Raw genomic sequence first — 17,385 nt, 5'->3', positions numbered from 1 at the left:
TTAATGGCACTAGTCTTGTTTTCAACTGGAGCATTTACAAAAACAACATACTACAACAGCCTAATAAAGCCATGTCTACAAACTGAACACAAGACACTGCAAAAGGTTTGCAGCCTTTTCCTTATGTGCAAACACTAAATTGAAAACTATCAACTCCAACATTCAGATGACATCAGCAATCTCACCAGATTTTGGCTGAGAAATACCATGGAAGCTCTGTCTTCAGACGGCAGCTGAGAATACAAAGTCAAAACTACCAGAGCTCAAAGCAGAAGACCCAAACTACTGCATATATGTGCTATAGATCCCCTTCCTCTCTACAGAGCATTTCAAAGTTTAGGTTTGCACTTGACATTTAGCTCTAGCAAAAGTAAAGTCTTCTGGCTTCCAGAGCCATACAACCGTCTAAATTATGGCTTGAAATAATATTTCACATTTGCTTGGAACATTGTATATATCTGTGGTATTTCACTTTGTAGTCCAGGTCTTGTGACTCAAACGATCTGACACTGCCTTACGACCTGCTGCTACCCAGCACTTGACTGCTGAGTGAAAGTTTATCGTAAAACAGCCAAAATATCCTTGCAGACAGAGTTCAAAACCAACAGTGAGCACACGGGAGCATAATCCAGCAGCAGGAGAATTTTAGGTAGGAAGGCAGTTTGCCAATGGTGTGTTAGCAGCGTGTGAAGTATTGGCACCTCTGAGTGCTAAGAATTAAAATGTACTGATGTGCTGCTTGTCCTTCCAACAACTACAAAAGAACCTTCTGGGATTATACATGAGGCAGAGTTGAAGACTAATGAAGTCGCTACTAAAGCCTTAAGATGACACATGGGCAATTTTTAATCTAAAATGCTTTTAAATGTATTGCTAAGGACCTTTGATTTGCAGCTTTCAAAAAAGAAATTTCCCAACAGGCTTCTCAAGCCTCGGATACCCATTATGGATCCACCACTAGGTCGTGCCTGCTTGTCTGCAGTTTGGAATGAAGTCAAAGCTCTTACTGCACAACCACATAAGAGTGTCAATACTCAGACATTGTGAGCATTTGCCCATTTTTGGGGGTATTTGTGACTTGAGACTACAGCATTCATTACATGTTTACAGTGTGAAATTAAGGGGAACAATTTCTTATTCACCTTCTGGTATTTCTGGTTCTATAATATTTTCCATTTCAATCAGTTTTTATTATTCATTGGCACTAAGCCCCCAACCCCACAACTATGTGTCAGACTTTCAAATGCATGCAGGCCTTTATTAATTTAAATCCCATTCACAGGTAATGTGGATGCCTAAGGACCTTTCCATACTGGTACATCCAGAGCAATATCATGTTCTGTGCTGTGCAGGTGTAAGGCTCTTAGATCTCATCAGCAAGGTTATTGACTAATTCTAAGAGGTACTGAAGCAGATGCATATCTGCTGGTCTTGAATGGGGCTAGTCTGGCAATTATAGTTCCACTCATGCATGCTGGAGATGGCTCTGCTGCACTTGCCAAGATTGCACTCCATCCACAGCACAGCTGGAAAGCAAAGGCACTTCCCCAAACACCGAGTGTGCATAAAGACATACTGCTCCTCGTGAGTAAAACAACTTTTATCCTCTCCTGTAAGTGGCAGAAGAAAAGGAGAACGACACTCAATTTAGTATTGCAAACCAGCCCCCCACCTCCACCCCCACACTCATTCTTGCTTTTCCAGCCTTTTCCTGCTCCCCATTGGGAACATACCACTGACAGCTATTTCGGAGCTTGGCACCAGAAAAGGAGCTGCCTTGGAAAAGTGAGCCTTCCTTTTGCCTCTGCTCTATCATTTCTCCTATGTGCCAGCTCATTAGGAAGCTTGTCCTTGCTGTTTGTCTATGACCTCTCACTCAAGCCATCAGCTCTTTGGAGACCTTAACCACAGGCTGAACTCAAACAGAAACACCCTTTTAAATCCACTGCATTTCATTTCTTTCAGGGGCTCAGATGAAATCCAGCTGCAATTTCACTCTGGATCATGGATAAAATGTCTTCCATTGGATACACGTTATAAAGCTACCCCCATCCACCTAAATGCAAGCGTGGTCTCACAGGTTTAGGCTTCCTTTCCATTAGCCATCACCCAGAGTTTTCACAATGAAGCGCTGGCATGTTCCTTCTTGTACAAAAACTCCTCCACCCTTGCTTATTCCCACCTGTCAGTGTGCACTTACACAAGGGTGCTGACCCAGACTCCAGGGGAGGCATTGCAACAACTCTGCCCTTCTTAGCCTGCACCAACCACAGTTTCAGTTTTATAGGAAGCAATCCCAACACAGCAGAATGGTTAAGCAAATAAAAAAGCAGCAGTCGGCCAAGCTTGAGACAAAGGGATCTTCTGAACTCCCCTGCCTTCATCTGACTCAGAACCCCATGCTTTGATAGAAAGGTTAGAGGAAGCATTAACCCATTAGAAATTGATGAAGTGGAAGAGAGAGGCTTTCTGTACATCTCAAGCTTCCGCTCGCACTTCGCTGTCAGAAACTCTTGGTTTCATTCACTTCTTGTGCCTACACTTCAAAGCTATGAATCTCTCTTTTTATTCAGTGGGCAACTGTATCAAAGGTTTTAGACACATGGAAATGAGCTATTTTGACTGCCCACCTTTGCCTTTCAGTGCTCCAATGTCTGGAAATTATAACTATGCAGCATCAGGAAGCAAAAACAACAACAGAAAAAGTCCAGACTTCTCTGAGCAGTTTGGGTGGCCAAGGACAGCACAGTTATTTTTGAAAGTCTTTGTTTCAGACAACTTCCAGCTATGGCTTGGTTTACATTGTGCTGAAGTCTTTTATGCCTGCCTAGAATTCACATGCAACTGATACCAGTAATTTACAATTGCTCTTTGACATAGTTTGAGATGCAATGTCAGCCCATTAGCTTTATGTATGAAGCAACAGTAGCAAGATGGCAACCAGACAAGAACCAGAGTAAGAAAACCATTTGAGTTGAATCTTGGCTCCAACAAAGCACGATTCTCATCAACTTCAACAGGGCCAGAACTTAACTGCAAGCCACTCTTGGAAGTGAGACAAGAGAGAGTATGTGGTAAAGGGAACGTAGGAGGAGCGGAATGTAGAGAGGGGAAGGAAGCATCCACTCCAGGATCTTCTAACAACTGCATTGATCAGAGGATGCTTTCAAAGCTATTGAAAAGTCACACAAGGCCTACTAAACCCACTTTTATTGTGGAGAGCTCTCACAGGGTCCTCACAATTCAGTGGCAATTAGGGCAAAAGAAAATCCTGGACATCAAAAACCCCCCACTCTTCACATTATATGACAACAATTGTGTAGTTCTAATTGTTTTCTTAACTAGTTCTTCAAGCCTTACTCTTCATCTCTGGGAAAGCTGACTAAGTCAAGCCACGCAGCACACAAAGGAAAAGTTTTGTGCAGTGCAGTGACTGAAGTGACCTACAGATGGATAAGTGACAGCAAAGCTGGAGCAGGAATGCAGATCAGGAACATATGCAAGAACATGTCTGCACTTGGTCAAATGCACTGCTGAGAAATGAGGCAATTTTGTCTGAAGACAATTATACTTCCAGAACATGAAAGCAAAGAAAGGGTTCATTGTGTAGCTTTGGAAATGCAGTTGTTTCATGAAAAAAGATGAGCTCTAATAATAGAAGAAGTGGCAGAGACTCAGTCTGAAAAAACTCTCAGATCCTACTATAAAACAAGACCTTCATTTTGAATTCAGGCATCTTCCATTTTTAATACAACACTGCTGCTGCAGCATCTACTTTCTTCTCCTCCATAGAACACTCTATATCCAAGAAATCCCCCTGCCACTGCTCCATGACTGTGCTGGAATAGGGCCTGAAATCACAGGTACTGCAACAATGCCGAATGAGGTTGGTTGTGGCTACCCCTGACAGGCTACATGATTCACCTCAAGGGACAGCTGCTTTTCTGGAATGAAGAATTAACAGGATATCTCATGTATATTTTAAAAAATATAAGGAGCAGATCTGTGCAGAGAAGTTCCCAAGCCGTGCACTCTTCACCAATTAAAACATAAAAGCACAGCACTGTGCACACTTCTACAAGGCCCTTCTCTCGTGAGGCATGAAGCCCATTTCATTCCTGCATGGCTGCCGCCTTGGCATTCCAAAGCAGACTGCAAGGAGCTGCTGTAAGATTTCTGTAAGATGGACCACAGTGCTGCTGTTTCCTAGCTGAAGGAAAAGGCCTGTTGTGTCAACAAAAGCTTTATGAGTTCAGATTCACACTCTCTCCTGTGGCTTTTACCACACACACTGTTAAAGCCCTAGGTTGAAATAGAGCTAATTTTGCCCACCTCCTTCAGTAACAGTAGGCAAAAAGCAGAACAGTTCATGTGCCAGGAGACCCTGTACAGCTTCCTCTAGCCACAGGAAAAGCTTAGCAGAATGTTTCTGAAACCAAAAACATGCCAGGAGAAAGATCCCCACCCTCGATTTCCAGCCAGCTCTACCAGGTGGTGTCTGGTAAATATTTTTTCAGCCCCTGCATATAAACCCCCCGACATCCAACTCCCAAGAGCTTCCAGTCACTCCTATTTCTCACCTACAGTCATTAGACAGATATTGATATCAAGTTTTATGCAGATTTTAAGTTTTTTTTCTTTTTTTAAAGCAGTACATTCTGTTTTGAGAAGTAGTTTGTAGAGAGGTTTCAGGTGGACAAGACTTAGGCTTCTGAATATTGCTCCTAATTAAAAAGAACAAAACAAGACCAAAAAACCAAACAAAGACACCTGAAGAAATCCCTTGGCTTTTACTCTCCCAAAGGAGAAAGAAGGAATTAACAGCATCTATTTTTAGGCATCAAACTGTTGGTGCCTAGGTGAGCAAGCTACTCATCCTCTGCAGGCAATGTGAGTGAGACAGGCTGCTGCAGAGCCTGGAGGAATTGCTTCAAATTGTTTGGGGGACAGCTTTTCTCTCTCCTCGTGCTCTAACTCACAGCAAGCTGGTGAGGTTCCCAGAGGCCTTTCAACACCCAGGACACAGAGGTGTCCGAAGTAAATAAGCCAGCAGAAGGAATACTTACTCGTGGAGTTATCATTGTAATCCCACGCCTCAACAAGCAGTGTGTAGGATCTCTGCAAAAGAGAAACAGGAGTTAGTTTCAAAGCCACACATGTCTAAGGAAAAAAAAACCTGAAAACGATTTTAATTAGAAAGAAAAATTCTGGTCTCTGCCCCAAAGCAGAATACTTGAAAACAGAAATAGGTAAAAGATTATGGTTGAGACAAACATGATCTTCTTGAAACCCCGTAAGCTACCTTATCCAGTCTGACTTAGAAGACCTTTCACCTTGGATAGCTCATCTTTGTCATCATTAAAGTATCTTATGTACTTAACCAGGAAGTACAGCCTTTGACACTGCACTGCAGCCGAAATAAAGCACGTGTGGAACAACTGCACATGGAAGACAGAAAGCACCGGGATAGCACAGCAGCATCAAAAAACCCAAAACCAAACCCCCGCTCTCAAAAACTGCTTCAAAAGAATTTTAGTTACAGAAAAATAGTCTTGATGTCCCTTCCCCCAGCCATCCTGAAAGCAAGAAGTGTTGCTAAGATTACTGTGCCCTGCCTTGACAGCGCAATCTCCAGGGACTTTGCTTTTCAGCACCCCCTTTGAAAGCTTTGTCTGCATGAGGGCCATCGCAGCTCCCACAAGTATCAGGTAACGGAGGGAAGAACTGATGGATATGGGAAGGGGGTGGGGTGAGAGAGAAGCATTGTAAAACAAAGGCTAAGATCAGCCTCTTTGGAAGAGCAGGGAAAGGGAAGCCGCGCTATCCACCCCGTGTCACTTTTACAGATGCTCGAAGCTGCCAATGAGCTCTGTAGCACTCCAGCAATAATAATCATAAGCATAAACTGACTGAAGTGACTCCATGGGTTGGAAAGATGCCAGCTATTACATCTAAGCCACCTTTATCTTCAACCCTAACTTGAGAACAAGACCCATTAAAACATCTCCTCCTCCAGCTCTACCCTGAGATAGTATTATCCAGGCTGTATCTTTCAAAATTGCCATTTAGCCAGCCATATCCAAACTTACACAATGATTAAAAACCAAAACAAAACACCTTCTCTCCAGAAGGAAAAAAAAAAAGGCTGAGGAAAAATAAGCAAAAAATATGACTTGCAAAGTAAGATATATACTAATAACTACAGATAAGGCAACAAATGTAACATCTTTCTGGAGAGTAGAACAAATATAGTACAAATAAAAACTCTGTGAAGAGTTTTGATGCTTTGCCATAGCAGCTGTGCACTGCAAGGTTTATTTCTCCTAAATTATGTCCATGCTCAGTCACAGGCTGCTCATTTGTGGTCTCAGCGCTTCACACACTCTCTGTAACAGAAACCAAAATGCAGTTCCGAGAGTGAGCTGCTACAAGGTGCAAGGGGGTAAGGCAGACCTCAGATTCCTGAAGAGGAGAGGAAACAGAAAAGGAGGAAAAAAAAAAAAAAAAAAAAAAAAAAGGAGAACAAGAATTGGAGCAGACTGCTTTCTCACGACTGGACACAGCATGAGCCTCTGAATGAAAACCCAGTTTGTGATGGACACCGGCTTGCTGTATAGCCTAAATATGTTTCATATTCAAAGCAGACCAGGATTCCATTCTGTTCACTGATAACTGTGGGAAAATGCTTCCAAAAGTAAGCAAAGCTGGGCAAGCCAAGACATGCACCCAAACTTCTATGCAGAGACTCTATTGGCCCAAACCATTTTTGGTTAATATTTCATGAAAAGTTTTATGTTATTGGTTTCTATTCTAGACCAAGTGTGACAACTTGAAAGAAACTCTGAAAATAAAATAAACCAAAGTGCAACTCAGACATCTAACACTGCTTAAAACAGATTCAAGAAGTCTTTGCAGAAGTCAGTGGTAAAAAAAAAAAAAGAATCAAAACAAACAAACAAAACCAGAATAGAACTCCTGAGCCACATTACAGATGCAGATTGCACTATCTTGGGTGCCTCCTCACTGGTTTAATTACCAACATTAAGCAGCACAAGCTCAACATGTTACTGCAAGCTTGAAAAAAAATATTATGATATAGAGAATGAATTATGGCAACTGACACTACTTCCAATAAAGTTAAGGATGTTTTCCTTTCGGCCTTGCATAATTGTTTTGGAAGATATTTTGTCTAAACTCATAGCAACAGTTCCCTGCTGGTTCTCAGGACTGTTTACCAACACACCTAGCCCTTAAGGAAAGGAAAGGCTGAATCCTAGCTATGAGTGCTACTGTTGCTAGATACTTGTGTGACCACTTTACACTACCACACCAGAGTTTGCTTAGAAGAGAGGAGATGCTTCTGCATAACTGGATGGAAAAAAAAATGCAGGGGGAACAGACCTACCCTGGCAAGTCCCTTGTTTCTAAGTGCCCCCTCTCATCTCGTCTGAGTATTTTAAATGAAGAATCCCTGTCCTGAAAAGGCATGATACAAAGAATGCCATTTGAACGCTTGGCTCTGTCTCTCTCAGCATGGGGAAAAAAACCAAAAAAACCCAAGACTTTGTGTTCAAGATGGGACACTTTTAAACAAAAGCCACACAGACACCCAGAGCCTCACACCAGTAGCAAGCCCCCTCAACAATCCAACTATCACATACCTCTAGCCAATTCCCTCAGCCCCCCCCAAAAAGCAGCTCTGTGCAAAGCTGCACTGTTGAGATTTTTTAGAAGTGCGTATCATCCCCACTCTATAGATCAAGGATTCAGATATCTCAGGAATGACTGCTTGCAGTGTGGAGGTTTAAGTTTTCCCATGCCCATAGATGACCTCTGCCCATCTTTGAATAAATATATATATCCAGACACAAGAATTCCACATCATGCACCTTATTCCATCAAAGCAATGTCCTAGGCAACAAGGCAGAAGTGAACTTTCCAGAGTCACACCCAATTAGCCACTGTAAACCTGAGCTTGACCAGAAGGCAGGGATTCTGGCTTGAGAGGAAAGGCAGCTTGAAAGGAACAGCAAGTCCTTACACTTTGCAGAACAGCCCAGAGGACTGAAAGGCAGCACGGCCAAATTTAAGCAAAACTTCTTTGAGTTAAGCTAGGACAGGATAGAAATAGTCAAGTCCACATTCCAAAAAACAAAGCCAGCACCAGAGTGCAAGAGCTGTTTCCCTCAATAACAAGACACCGTGTCTTGATCCATTTATAATACAGCTCAAGTGACTGTGAAGACCCAAAACCCATCAGAAACTGTCCCTTTTAAGGGTCTGAACAGGCAATGCAACCTGCTTTCTGGTTATTTAAATGAATCCTGGCAGCTGCGGGTAAACAGGTGTTTAAAGCTCTCTGCTTGATTACCTTCTTCCCTCCCTTCATCCAGACATCCACCCAAAAGAGGCGCTTTTGTACTTTGGCTTCTAAAGGCACTCTGCAAGTCAGTGGGCCAGAGCAAGATTAAAACATCCGGCTCCTTAGCGAAAGCACTGCCTCCGTTTTCAAAGGGCTTGCAACTTGTCAAACTCCTTTCCCTCCTATCCTTGTGGTTAAAGCATGCAAGAGCTTTGCTGAGCATGTGAAACCATGACTAGACAAATGCAGTGGGAAGTTTTGCATTCAGAGTGCTGCGCCCGCTCCTCCTCTGCCAAACAAGGAGAGCAGGTTGAGCCCAGCAACCTTCTCCTCACGCTCTGCACAGCTGTGAAGACCAGTTTGAGAACAGTGCTCACACCCTGTCTGCATCCAGGGAGGGTGGTGAGGACACTGGCACAGCAGGCCACAGCTCACTACCAAGGGGTCCAGCAACAGCTGGGAAGGGGGTGAGACATGGAAGAGGCAAACTGAGGCATGTTTCAGCATGCCCAAGGGCCAGGAGGAGGATATCTCTGAGCAGGGTTAATGCTAGTCACAAACCCACTTCCTCTGAACATCACCAGGACTGTCACTGGGGTACCCTGCCACTCCACGATGACACCATACAGGTGCCTCACAACATCGTGCTGTGGTCAGTCAGCTTTGACAACTAAATAGCCTTCAAAGGAGTTAAAGGCACTGGTTCCTCACCCAGAGGACATGTGAACGTACTCCGGAAAAGGAGGAAAACCACCTAACCCTCTTAACCTTTTTTGAAATGGAACATCATCAGGAAGCTCCTCTTTGGGATAGCCTATGTAAGGACAAGGCAACACCCTACAAAGCTGCTACTCCCTCCAGCCCATGTATATAAACACAGCCCAAGCCATGGCAATCTCACACCTCAAAGCCCATGGCCAAGAGCTCAGCTGAACCCCAAGCAGGCAGCCCAGCCAAGAGCCTCATCAGAACATGCCCACATGAAAACACAGCACGCTGCTCCTTTAGGCTTCATTCTGAGTAGCTCCTTCGCTGCTGTTAGTGCCAGTAAACTCTGCACTGCCACAGAAAGGAGACATGAAAACAAATTTAACCATATTAGCAGCTTCCAGGAGAGACTTGCCCCCCATTTTGCCTTGGCACAGGGAAGGCAGCAGCCGAAGTCAAGACTTTCATTGCACTACAACGGCCACCCTCCTGCCAAATGATGCAGGACACAAAAGTACCGCTATCCAAACCATGCATACGCTTAAGCATCCAGTAAACCAGGCTGATCTCTGATCTGGCAAGCCTGCTGGAATAATGAGTATCCTGTGAATACATAATGTGCTGAAGTTGCCATTGTGTGAAGTAAGTCCATGGTTTGTCTGAGAGCAGAGCAATGCTGAGTCTACTGCTGCTTCCTGTTGCTTGTCCTGTATTAGCATTATTTTTGGATAGGCCCCATTATGTTCTGTAATCCTCACTGCAGTCAGTATGGCCACACTATTGTTCTTGGTTAATATTAGCAGTCAATGCCTCTGTCTGGGTGGCCGGACTACAATGTATTCCAATCATAAAACTAGCATGCATTAACGAGACAATGTACTGGGCACAGGGGGGAGACTTGGGGTCTTCCCTCCTCCCCTCCTTTAAAAAAAAAAAATTTAAAAAAGTATAGCAGCTTCTTCCCCCCCCCACCCTTTTTTTTCTCTCTCTTTTTAAACTAACGATTTTAAGTGATCTCAGCTACCAGGGTGCTTCACACAACAGCAGTATTTTAATCAGCAGCTTATCTAGTTACAGAGTTACTTTCTCACGGAGCCCCACTTGTCAAAGAGCAGCAGATAGGCCAAAATGTCAATGGCTGCTTTCAACCTTCCCCAACAAGCAGATTACCTGCCCTTATCAGTCCCCCTACCTGTTTAAAGCATCCCACTGATAATTAAATGCACCAGTTACAAAAGGGTGGCAAGGTTAATAGACAGAATACCTAGTAGCCAGCCAAGCAAAACAGTCAGGTTCACATGGAGCAAGCCCGAACAAGAAGCCTTTCTACTTATTTACCTAAGTGCCTAAGAACTGGGTTGAGCTGGTAAAGGACTCTGGATGTTTGACTATTTACAAACCACTTTAACCACTTCTATCCACTTTTTGCAGTTTCTTCTGAACACTACAAGAATAATGAGTGTAATTTATGCTGCAGAATAGTGACCACAGAACCATGAGCTCCAAAGACTAACAAGAAACAAATGCAACAGCTTCTAGTTTTGACATCTTTCCCTGTGTTAAGACACAGGGGTTACCAGTTAAATTATTAGAACTGAGTCAATTACCATACAAAACTTCTGTTCATCAAGAGAAATTCAAAGGCAAGCTTAGTTTAGTTTTCAAAACCAATCCTGTCATTTGTGTTATCTAGAGAGATACTTCTCCTTATCTACAGAGAAGTACTTTTAAGAATTGTAGCTTAAGGCTTTTGCTTTGCAGGGCATCACAACTCCATTAGGACTGAAGTTGGAATAAACAGTTTAGACCCGAGTTCACCAGCTTTAGAACCAGCTGACATCTACTCCAGCCTCCAGCCCACAGTGGAGCGATGTTTCCTTGACTGAACTACAACTTTAAGCATAAAGCACCAATTTTATGTAACTCATTTTCAGCCATGCTGACTTCCAGCTGCATAAACAAGCTGACAGTACTGGATGTGTGTAGTCTGAGAAAGTTTAGGAATAAGCTTCAGTGCCAGGCCCAATCCAGCTGCCACTGAAGCTAAACTGGAGTAGGCTTTTATTATAACAAGAACAAAAATTCTGGGAGCAGGCAAGATGAGGGTTTATTTTTAGACATGTTAATATAGTCAAATGGATTTACCAGGAAGATGAAGTTCTGAACTGGCTAGAACATAAAAAACTCTAATTTAAACATGTAAGAAATTCAAAATCTCTGAATGGCTGCATCACTTCTCTCCAGCCCTGGGAAAAAAAACAGCCTTGTGATGCTAATTATGCTTCAGACGTCACTTAATACCTCCAGCTCCGTTTGCATAGTAATCCTAGGCCAAACATTGCACTTTGAGTGAAGATTTATTCTTATATTATTAATTCAACAATAAATGACAGAGTATGGATTTGATTAATATGCATTTTGTTATTATAAAGATTTCTTCTGATCTGCCCATCCTCCAAGATGACTTATCATGCATTGTTCAAGAAAATCTTGAACAATATCTAGCATTTGCTTCTACAAGTTTTCAAGAAGCTAACTGGAGGGAGACAAGAAACAAAATCAAAAGATAAATTTTAGTCTTATGACTGTGACATACTGGGCTTAAGAGAAAAAAAGCAGATGAATGAAGTGTTTTTTTTTTTTTCCTCAGATTCAAAAGGCTGTTACTTTAATATCAGCTGCAGATTAGTATTTTGGAAGCCTTTTGTGTTGAGAGAGAGAAAAAGTTCACAAAGCTTAAAAAACACTAAAGCTCTTTTACTATCCCTCTCTAGCCACAGAAAACAATGCCTACCTAGAAAACATATTTTACATCTTCAGGAATCAGCAGCACTAAGATTTGTTGTTAAACAGGGGCAAGGCTGACTATTTTTTAAGGTTGACTATTTCTATTTTAAGGTTGAAATAAGATGTTCAAAACTCTTTTTAATTGTATTTTATGTTAAACGCATTGAGATGCTGGAGGGTTTAGTTCCACCTCAGTAGTTTCCTGGGGTGTTGGTGCAATTGGCCCCAATATTAAATAATTACAACGGGCATAATATCGGGATAAACAAGCTGTTTGAAATTGGAGCTATGCATACCAAAGGAATTGCCAAGTTTGACCTTCTTACTCAGTCTTGCCAAACCCCCAAAAGATTTTTCTTTACATAAAAGCAAAGTTTAGTATTAATTTTTGCTTAGTTAATTGATGCTCAGCTCCCTTAAGGTAGAGCACACATCACACTCGGGGTTCTTTAAGAAAGGCCAGAGATTTGATTCATGTGAGAGAAGAGCATGTGTCTGCCTTGAAACAAAACTTGTTCAGACAGACTTTGACAAGTGGAACATGGAAATGCTTTTGTTCCATACTTTTTTATATGGCTTCATAAAGCTAAGCTTGCCTGTCAAGAAAGTCAATGAAGTCTCAAAATGAATGTAAGAAGCAAGCCTAGGTGCATTTTATTTTTTTTAATCATCATCACTACTGTTTCGATTTACTGAAGAATTACCAGCTACTGCAGGGGCAGCTTTCTGATCCACTCCAGTTCCTTTATGCTGGTCTGCTGCCCCGTTTCCTAGCAACTTACTCAAGCCTCCCATCACTTAAATTAATTTATGACCCACCGTCTCCACACCCATTACTCACAGGGGTACGTATCAAAACTGACAAGAGCAAACCACATGAGTTATTAATAAGACTCTGACACTTCAAATCTACGTTACAACTGCAAGCTACCTCTAACAATACTTTTCAAGCACCTCATTCTCTCTCCTTCCTCTCCTGCATGATGAATAAAGGCCTCTAATGCAATCCAACTATTTTTCACAAATGGCATAAGGGGGCAGCTTGACATGGGAAGAGGCTTTTGCTTTTCAATTATTTTTTTTTAAGTAGTCAAGGCAACAAGACTTCTTAATGTTACTGACTCAAGCTGGAACATCCAAGAAAAGCCTCCCTCAGAGAGCAAAGCACAATTCAGAGAAGGGCATGAATTTTCAAGTGCAATATGATTAACATTTTAGTCTAGCTCTTATTACCTCTTGTAATTTTCAGCTGAATGTATTCAAAGGTATCTCTCATGATTAGCCACGAGTAAATGCAATGCTAATTGCAAGCTCTTACTGAAGTCAACAGTATTCATCCACCTAAAGAGTTTTTCAAGTTCTGAAATTTCAGCATCAGATTTGAGCTGACTAAATTAAGTTTACGACTTTATCCACAGAGCTTTGAAAATGCCTGAAATGATTTGTGTACACAATTTTAGTACGAATAAGAGCTTTGCCACATTAGATATTCTTTTGTTCAAATGCCATTTTGAAGTCACAATAGCTAGCATAAAAGCTGTGTCCTGTGGAAGCTAAAGCTGGGAGGCAGGCTTGATAATTGCACACAGACTATCATCAGAGTCTCAAAAAGTGCATTTTTGCCTGGGAAAATGCAAGAGATTACTCCAAAATTCCAGGCTTATGAACTGAGTGTCTCAAGTTGTCGAGTTTTACCCATTTCAAAGGCTGCACTGGAGTTTTGCTGCTGCTGCTCAAGGATTCCAGTACTGAATGAGATTCAGCAGGACAATAGAAGCATTTCTTTTACTAAGATGCAGGCAAGCTTAAGAGACTTCTCCCAGGGTCCCCACCCCCCCCCCCCCAAACCACCCTCTACACACAGATTTCCCTTCCCAACCCTATGAAGAGAGAGGCTGTTAGAAGAAACACGTTTAGTTCTCACACCATTTTTATATGCACACATATAGATTCAAGGCACTCAAATTACTGGGAGCTAGTTTAAAAAAATCCTTGATGTACCTGACTTCTCTGACAAAAGTCAAAATCTGCAACACAAGCACTACAGCCATTGGCAGAGCTTCAAATACCTCAGATTTTTACAAAGCCCTTTATCCCTTTGATGGCATATTTGATAACAGTTTTATCTCATTTCATGTTAGGGAAAAAAAAAAAAAGAAAGAAAAGAGAAAGAAAGAAAGGACAGACTTGTACTTCCAACAGAGAATACTTTTGTTAACTCTGCTATTGTACTTTGTAATACTATCTCCTTAAAAATGGAGACTTAATTTCTCCCTTGTGCCTCTTCAGCCCTCGATATTCCAGAAGTCCCAAATGACGGAGGAGGCAGGTAGGAGGCAGCACAGGACATTTCAAGAACACATGGCTGCCTGCAGCACTTGGCGGCAGGACTACAAAGTGGGTGTCTACACTAGAGAAGGAATGGTTTTGGGGCGGGCTTTCCTCCCCTCAGAAAAAGTCCAGGCTGTCCCAGTAACCGGCCCTTATCTGACTAGGAAGGGCCAAGCTTTGGAGGGTCTAGATATGCTTCCACCTCACCAGCAGCGACAGTGGCAGAGGATAGGAAACAAGATTCACCCCTCCCCTGCATGCACATTCAGGGCCCTCCTCCCCTCCCAAAAATGACCTTAGGCATCTAGGTTAGCCTGACTGGATTTACAAAACTGCTGAGCATCAACATACCCCAAGGCAGTTGGTAGGAAATTGTCTGCTCAGCGCCTTTGGAGAAGGGGTGTGGGGGGGAACAGTTGTGTTTCCTAGGTGATCTCAAAATAAAAGTTTTAGGAGAAGAAATTTGGGAGCTTTCAGCGCTCATACCACAGCATCCCAGAGACGCACCTTAAAAGCCAGACAGGAGTCCCCCAGATCAGTCACCCCCCGCTTCAGCTCGCCTGCACACAGCACTGCCGGGCACAAAAACCATGCACCTCCTGCCATCCGAGGCCATGGCACTCTTCCATCTCCACAGATCCTGTGGCCCTAGAGCCTGTCTCTGTGGGTCTGTCCTGCATGATAGCGATTATGGAAAGATGGTCCTCACTTTCTGTGCAGGGAGCTGAGGGTTCCCCTGCAGAGCTGCCAAAGCGTCAACCCTCCCAAGCAGCCCAGAAGAAACAAGCAGCAGTGATGTCTGAGTGTTTTTTCCACGGCCAACAACAAAGCAGGATCACTGATGAAAGAAGGGATCACCCATCCTCCATCTCTCCGCTCTACAGGGCTGACCAGTATTTACTAGAGTGGACAACACTGGAAAAGTTCCTGGCAAAAAGCCCCACCTCCTTGAGCCACCGAGTTTTGCACACAACTAGAGGGAAGCCAGAATCTCTGGACCACAGAGGCAGGTAGCCAGGAAAAGGTGTGCTGTGGGGAGGAGTGAGGGAAGTGCACCAAAAGCTAAAGCCAGACTTTTCCCAGTCTTTAGCTTCTTGAGCCCACAAGCACCCCCAAACACAGCCAACTTCCCAGGGAAGCTGGCAACTACTTCACCAAGAACAGCAACAGCAGCTCCCATCCACACCAAGCAGTGCAGTGAGATTTCCCCTTGGGAGAAGCAGGAAGCCTTCCCAAACACGCTCCAGGGAAGGAGGCCAGCTATGACACACACTTTTCACACGGGATCCCTCTACAGCCCCTAACCCACTGCTCTTTTGGCATAAGCCCAAGACTTCACTGGTTAAGAAAAAAAAGAAAAAAAAATGAACTTCTGACCTTCTAAGTCTCAAGAGACTTATTCATGCTGTAAAGTGCAGAGATACTGGGTTTGCTTCCCTGACCCATTTAGATCCCCCTCACTGCACATCTGACTTTCAAATTTAACAGGCTGTGCATTGTGAGCCCCAGGGAACAAAAACAAAAACACCACTACATTTTACTCATTTCTGTGCTGCGGATTCCCGGCGCTCTTGCCAAGATGCCTGCTCCCTCCCAAATCCTGATCCCTTTTCCCCTGGCACAAGAAGTTAGAGTTCAGCTCACTAAGGACATCTCAAGCAACATCCAACAGAGCCAGAGCAGCTCAAGCAACTCACCGGCCAGGCGAAGCTGAAAGGGATAACGATCCGGTTCTTTTCATTATTCCGGCTGTACTTTAAATTGAAGGTATTTCCACCGATGACAGGAGTGGATTTGGATCCGAAGCTGCAAGGACCGCCAGCAGTGACCCGCGATTGATACTCCTTCAGGCAAACTTTAAAATAGGTGTCACACTCGTCTTTGGTGCATTTTTTATCTCCTGGGTTTCGGGTGCCATCGCAGCAATTTCCATTTTGCAGTTCACCATTCACATTTTGCATGGATAAGATCTCCAACTCGAACTGTCCCGACGCTAAAGTCACCTGTTAATCCCAAAAAAGAACCGAAGGGAAAAAAACCAAAACAAACAAGAAGGGGGAAAAAAAAAAAAAAAAACCAAGAGACAGACAGTTACCTAACTTTTTTCCCCAAACACAATCTACAACAACTCTGAAGACAGGAAAAAGTCATTTTAAGTGTGCTTTCAAGAAGCACATGCATAATATTAAAACAAAGCCAACCACTCCAAGCTTTTCCCTATCAGACATCCATGAGAAGAGCTCATAAATCAGCCCAACTAAATAACGCCATTAATGCCAAAAAAGAACCTTAAGTGCCAGCTCCGAAAAAACAGCGTGAGGAAGGCTTCCAAATGGTTAGGAAATAAAACTAAACCAAACCAAGAGTGCACACGCGAGAGGCAAAGCCAGCAAAACGATGTAGCTAATAATGCACTGCCGGGAAAGGCACCCAATCACCCGTCTGCCTCCTCCGGGGTGCAGCTGCGCCGGGGAAGGCTGGAGCTGCCCAACTGAGACTCAGACCCCGCTCATTAATCACCCCAGCAGTGCTGCAACTAAGTTTATTAAAAAAAAAAAAAGGGGGGGGGGAAAGTAATTTCGGGGGGCGGTGGGGGCGAGATAAAAGCGGCTTGCAGTAATTAAGCCTTGCTGCAAAGAGCACTCCCGCGTTTGCCATCTCCGAGAAGTTAAGGGCAGCAGCTCCGCTCCGGCTGGAGAGGCTGTGCAGAAGTGCCCGTCCGGGATCTTCCAAACCCATCTTCCGCAAGCACTACAGAAAAGCGCCAAAACGCCCGCAGCGCGCTCCGGGCGGCCGGAGCCGCCGCGTCCCCCGTGCCGTGCCCAGGTACGTACCTCGGCCCGCAGCGCCAGGAGCAGGGTGAGGATGGAGCACGCCGCCGCGGCTGCCCGCCGGGGCGCACGCATGCCGCCGCCGCCGCGCTGCCCGCCCGCCCGCCCGCCTGCAGGGCCGCCGCCGCCGCTGCCGCTCGCTCCGGGTCGGGACGGGACGGGGAGGGCCAGGAGGGAGGAGGAGAAGAAGGAGGAGGAGGAGGAGGTGGTGGTGATGGTGGTGGAGGAGGAGGAGGAGGAGGTGCCGCCGCCGCCGCCGCCGCCGCTGCTGCTGCTGCTGCTGCTGCTGCCGCTGCCGCCGCCGCCGCCCCGCTCTAATATACCGCGGCGCACCCGCGCCGGACAACGCCGCTTTTCAAGCGCTTT

At 44.2% G+C, this 17,385-nt stretch overlaps 1 protein-coding gene across 1 annotated transcript in view; it reads right to left on the bottom strand.

Annotated features, from left to right (window-relative positions):
• JAG1 (jagged canonical Notch ligand 1) overlaps positions 1–17,126 on the bottom strand; it is a 35,910-nt gene extending 18,784 nt beyond the window's left edge. The window contains exons 1-3 of the mRNA XM_042049295.1: positions 17,023–17,126; positions 15,886–16,191; positions 5,067–5,118 (exon numbers count right to left, since the gene is read on the bottom strand). Of these exons, the coding sequence (XP_041905229.1) occupies positions 5,067–5,118; positions 15,886–16,191; positions 17,023–17,094 (430 nt within the window). The 5' untranslated portion in view covers positions 17,095–17,126. The remainder of the gene's footprint in view (positions 1–5,066; positions 5,119–15,885; positions 16,192–17,022) is intronic.
• Between the last annotated feature and the right edge of the window lie 259 nt (positions 17,127–17,385).

This window comes from Corvus kubaryi, unplaced genomic scaffold, assembly GCF_017639235.1.
Source record: "Corvus kubaryi isolate FWS band 111438036 unplaced genomic scaffold, C.kubaryi_AGA036_p1.0 70, whole genome shotgun sequence".
Classification (NCBI taxonomy): Eukaryota; Metazoa; Chordata; class Aves; order Passeriformes; family Corvidae; genus Corvus; species Corvus kubaryi.
This window is presented reverse-complemented; position numbering and strand designations above follow the sequence as displayed.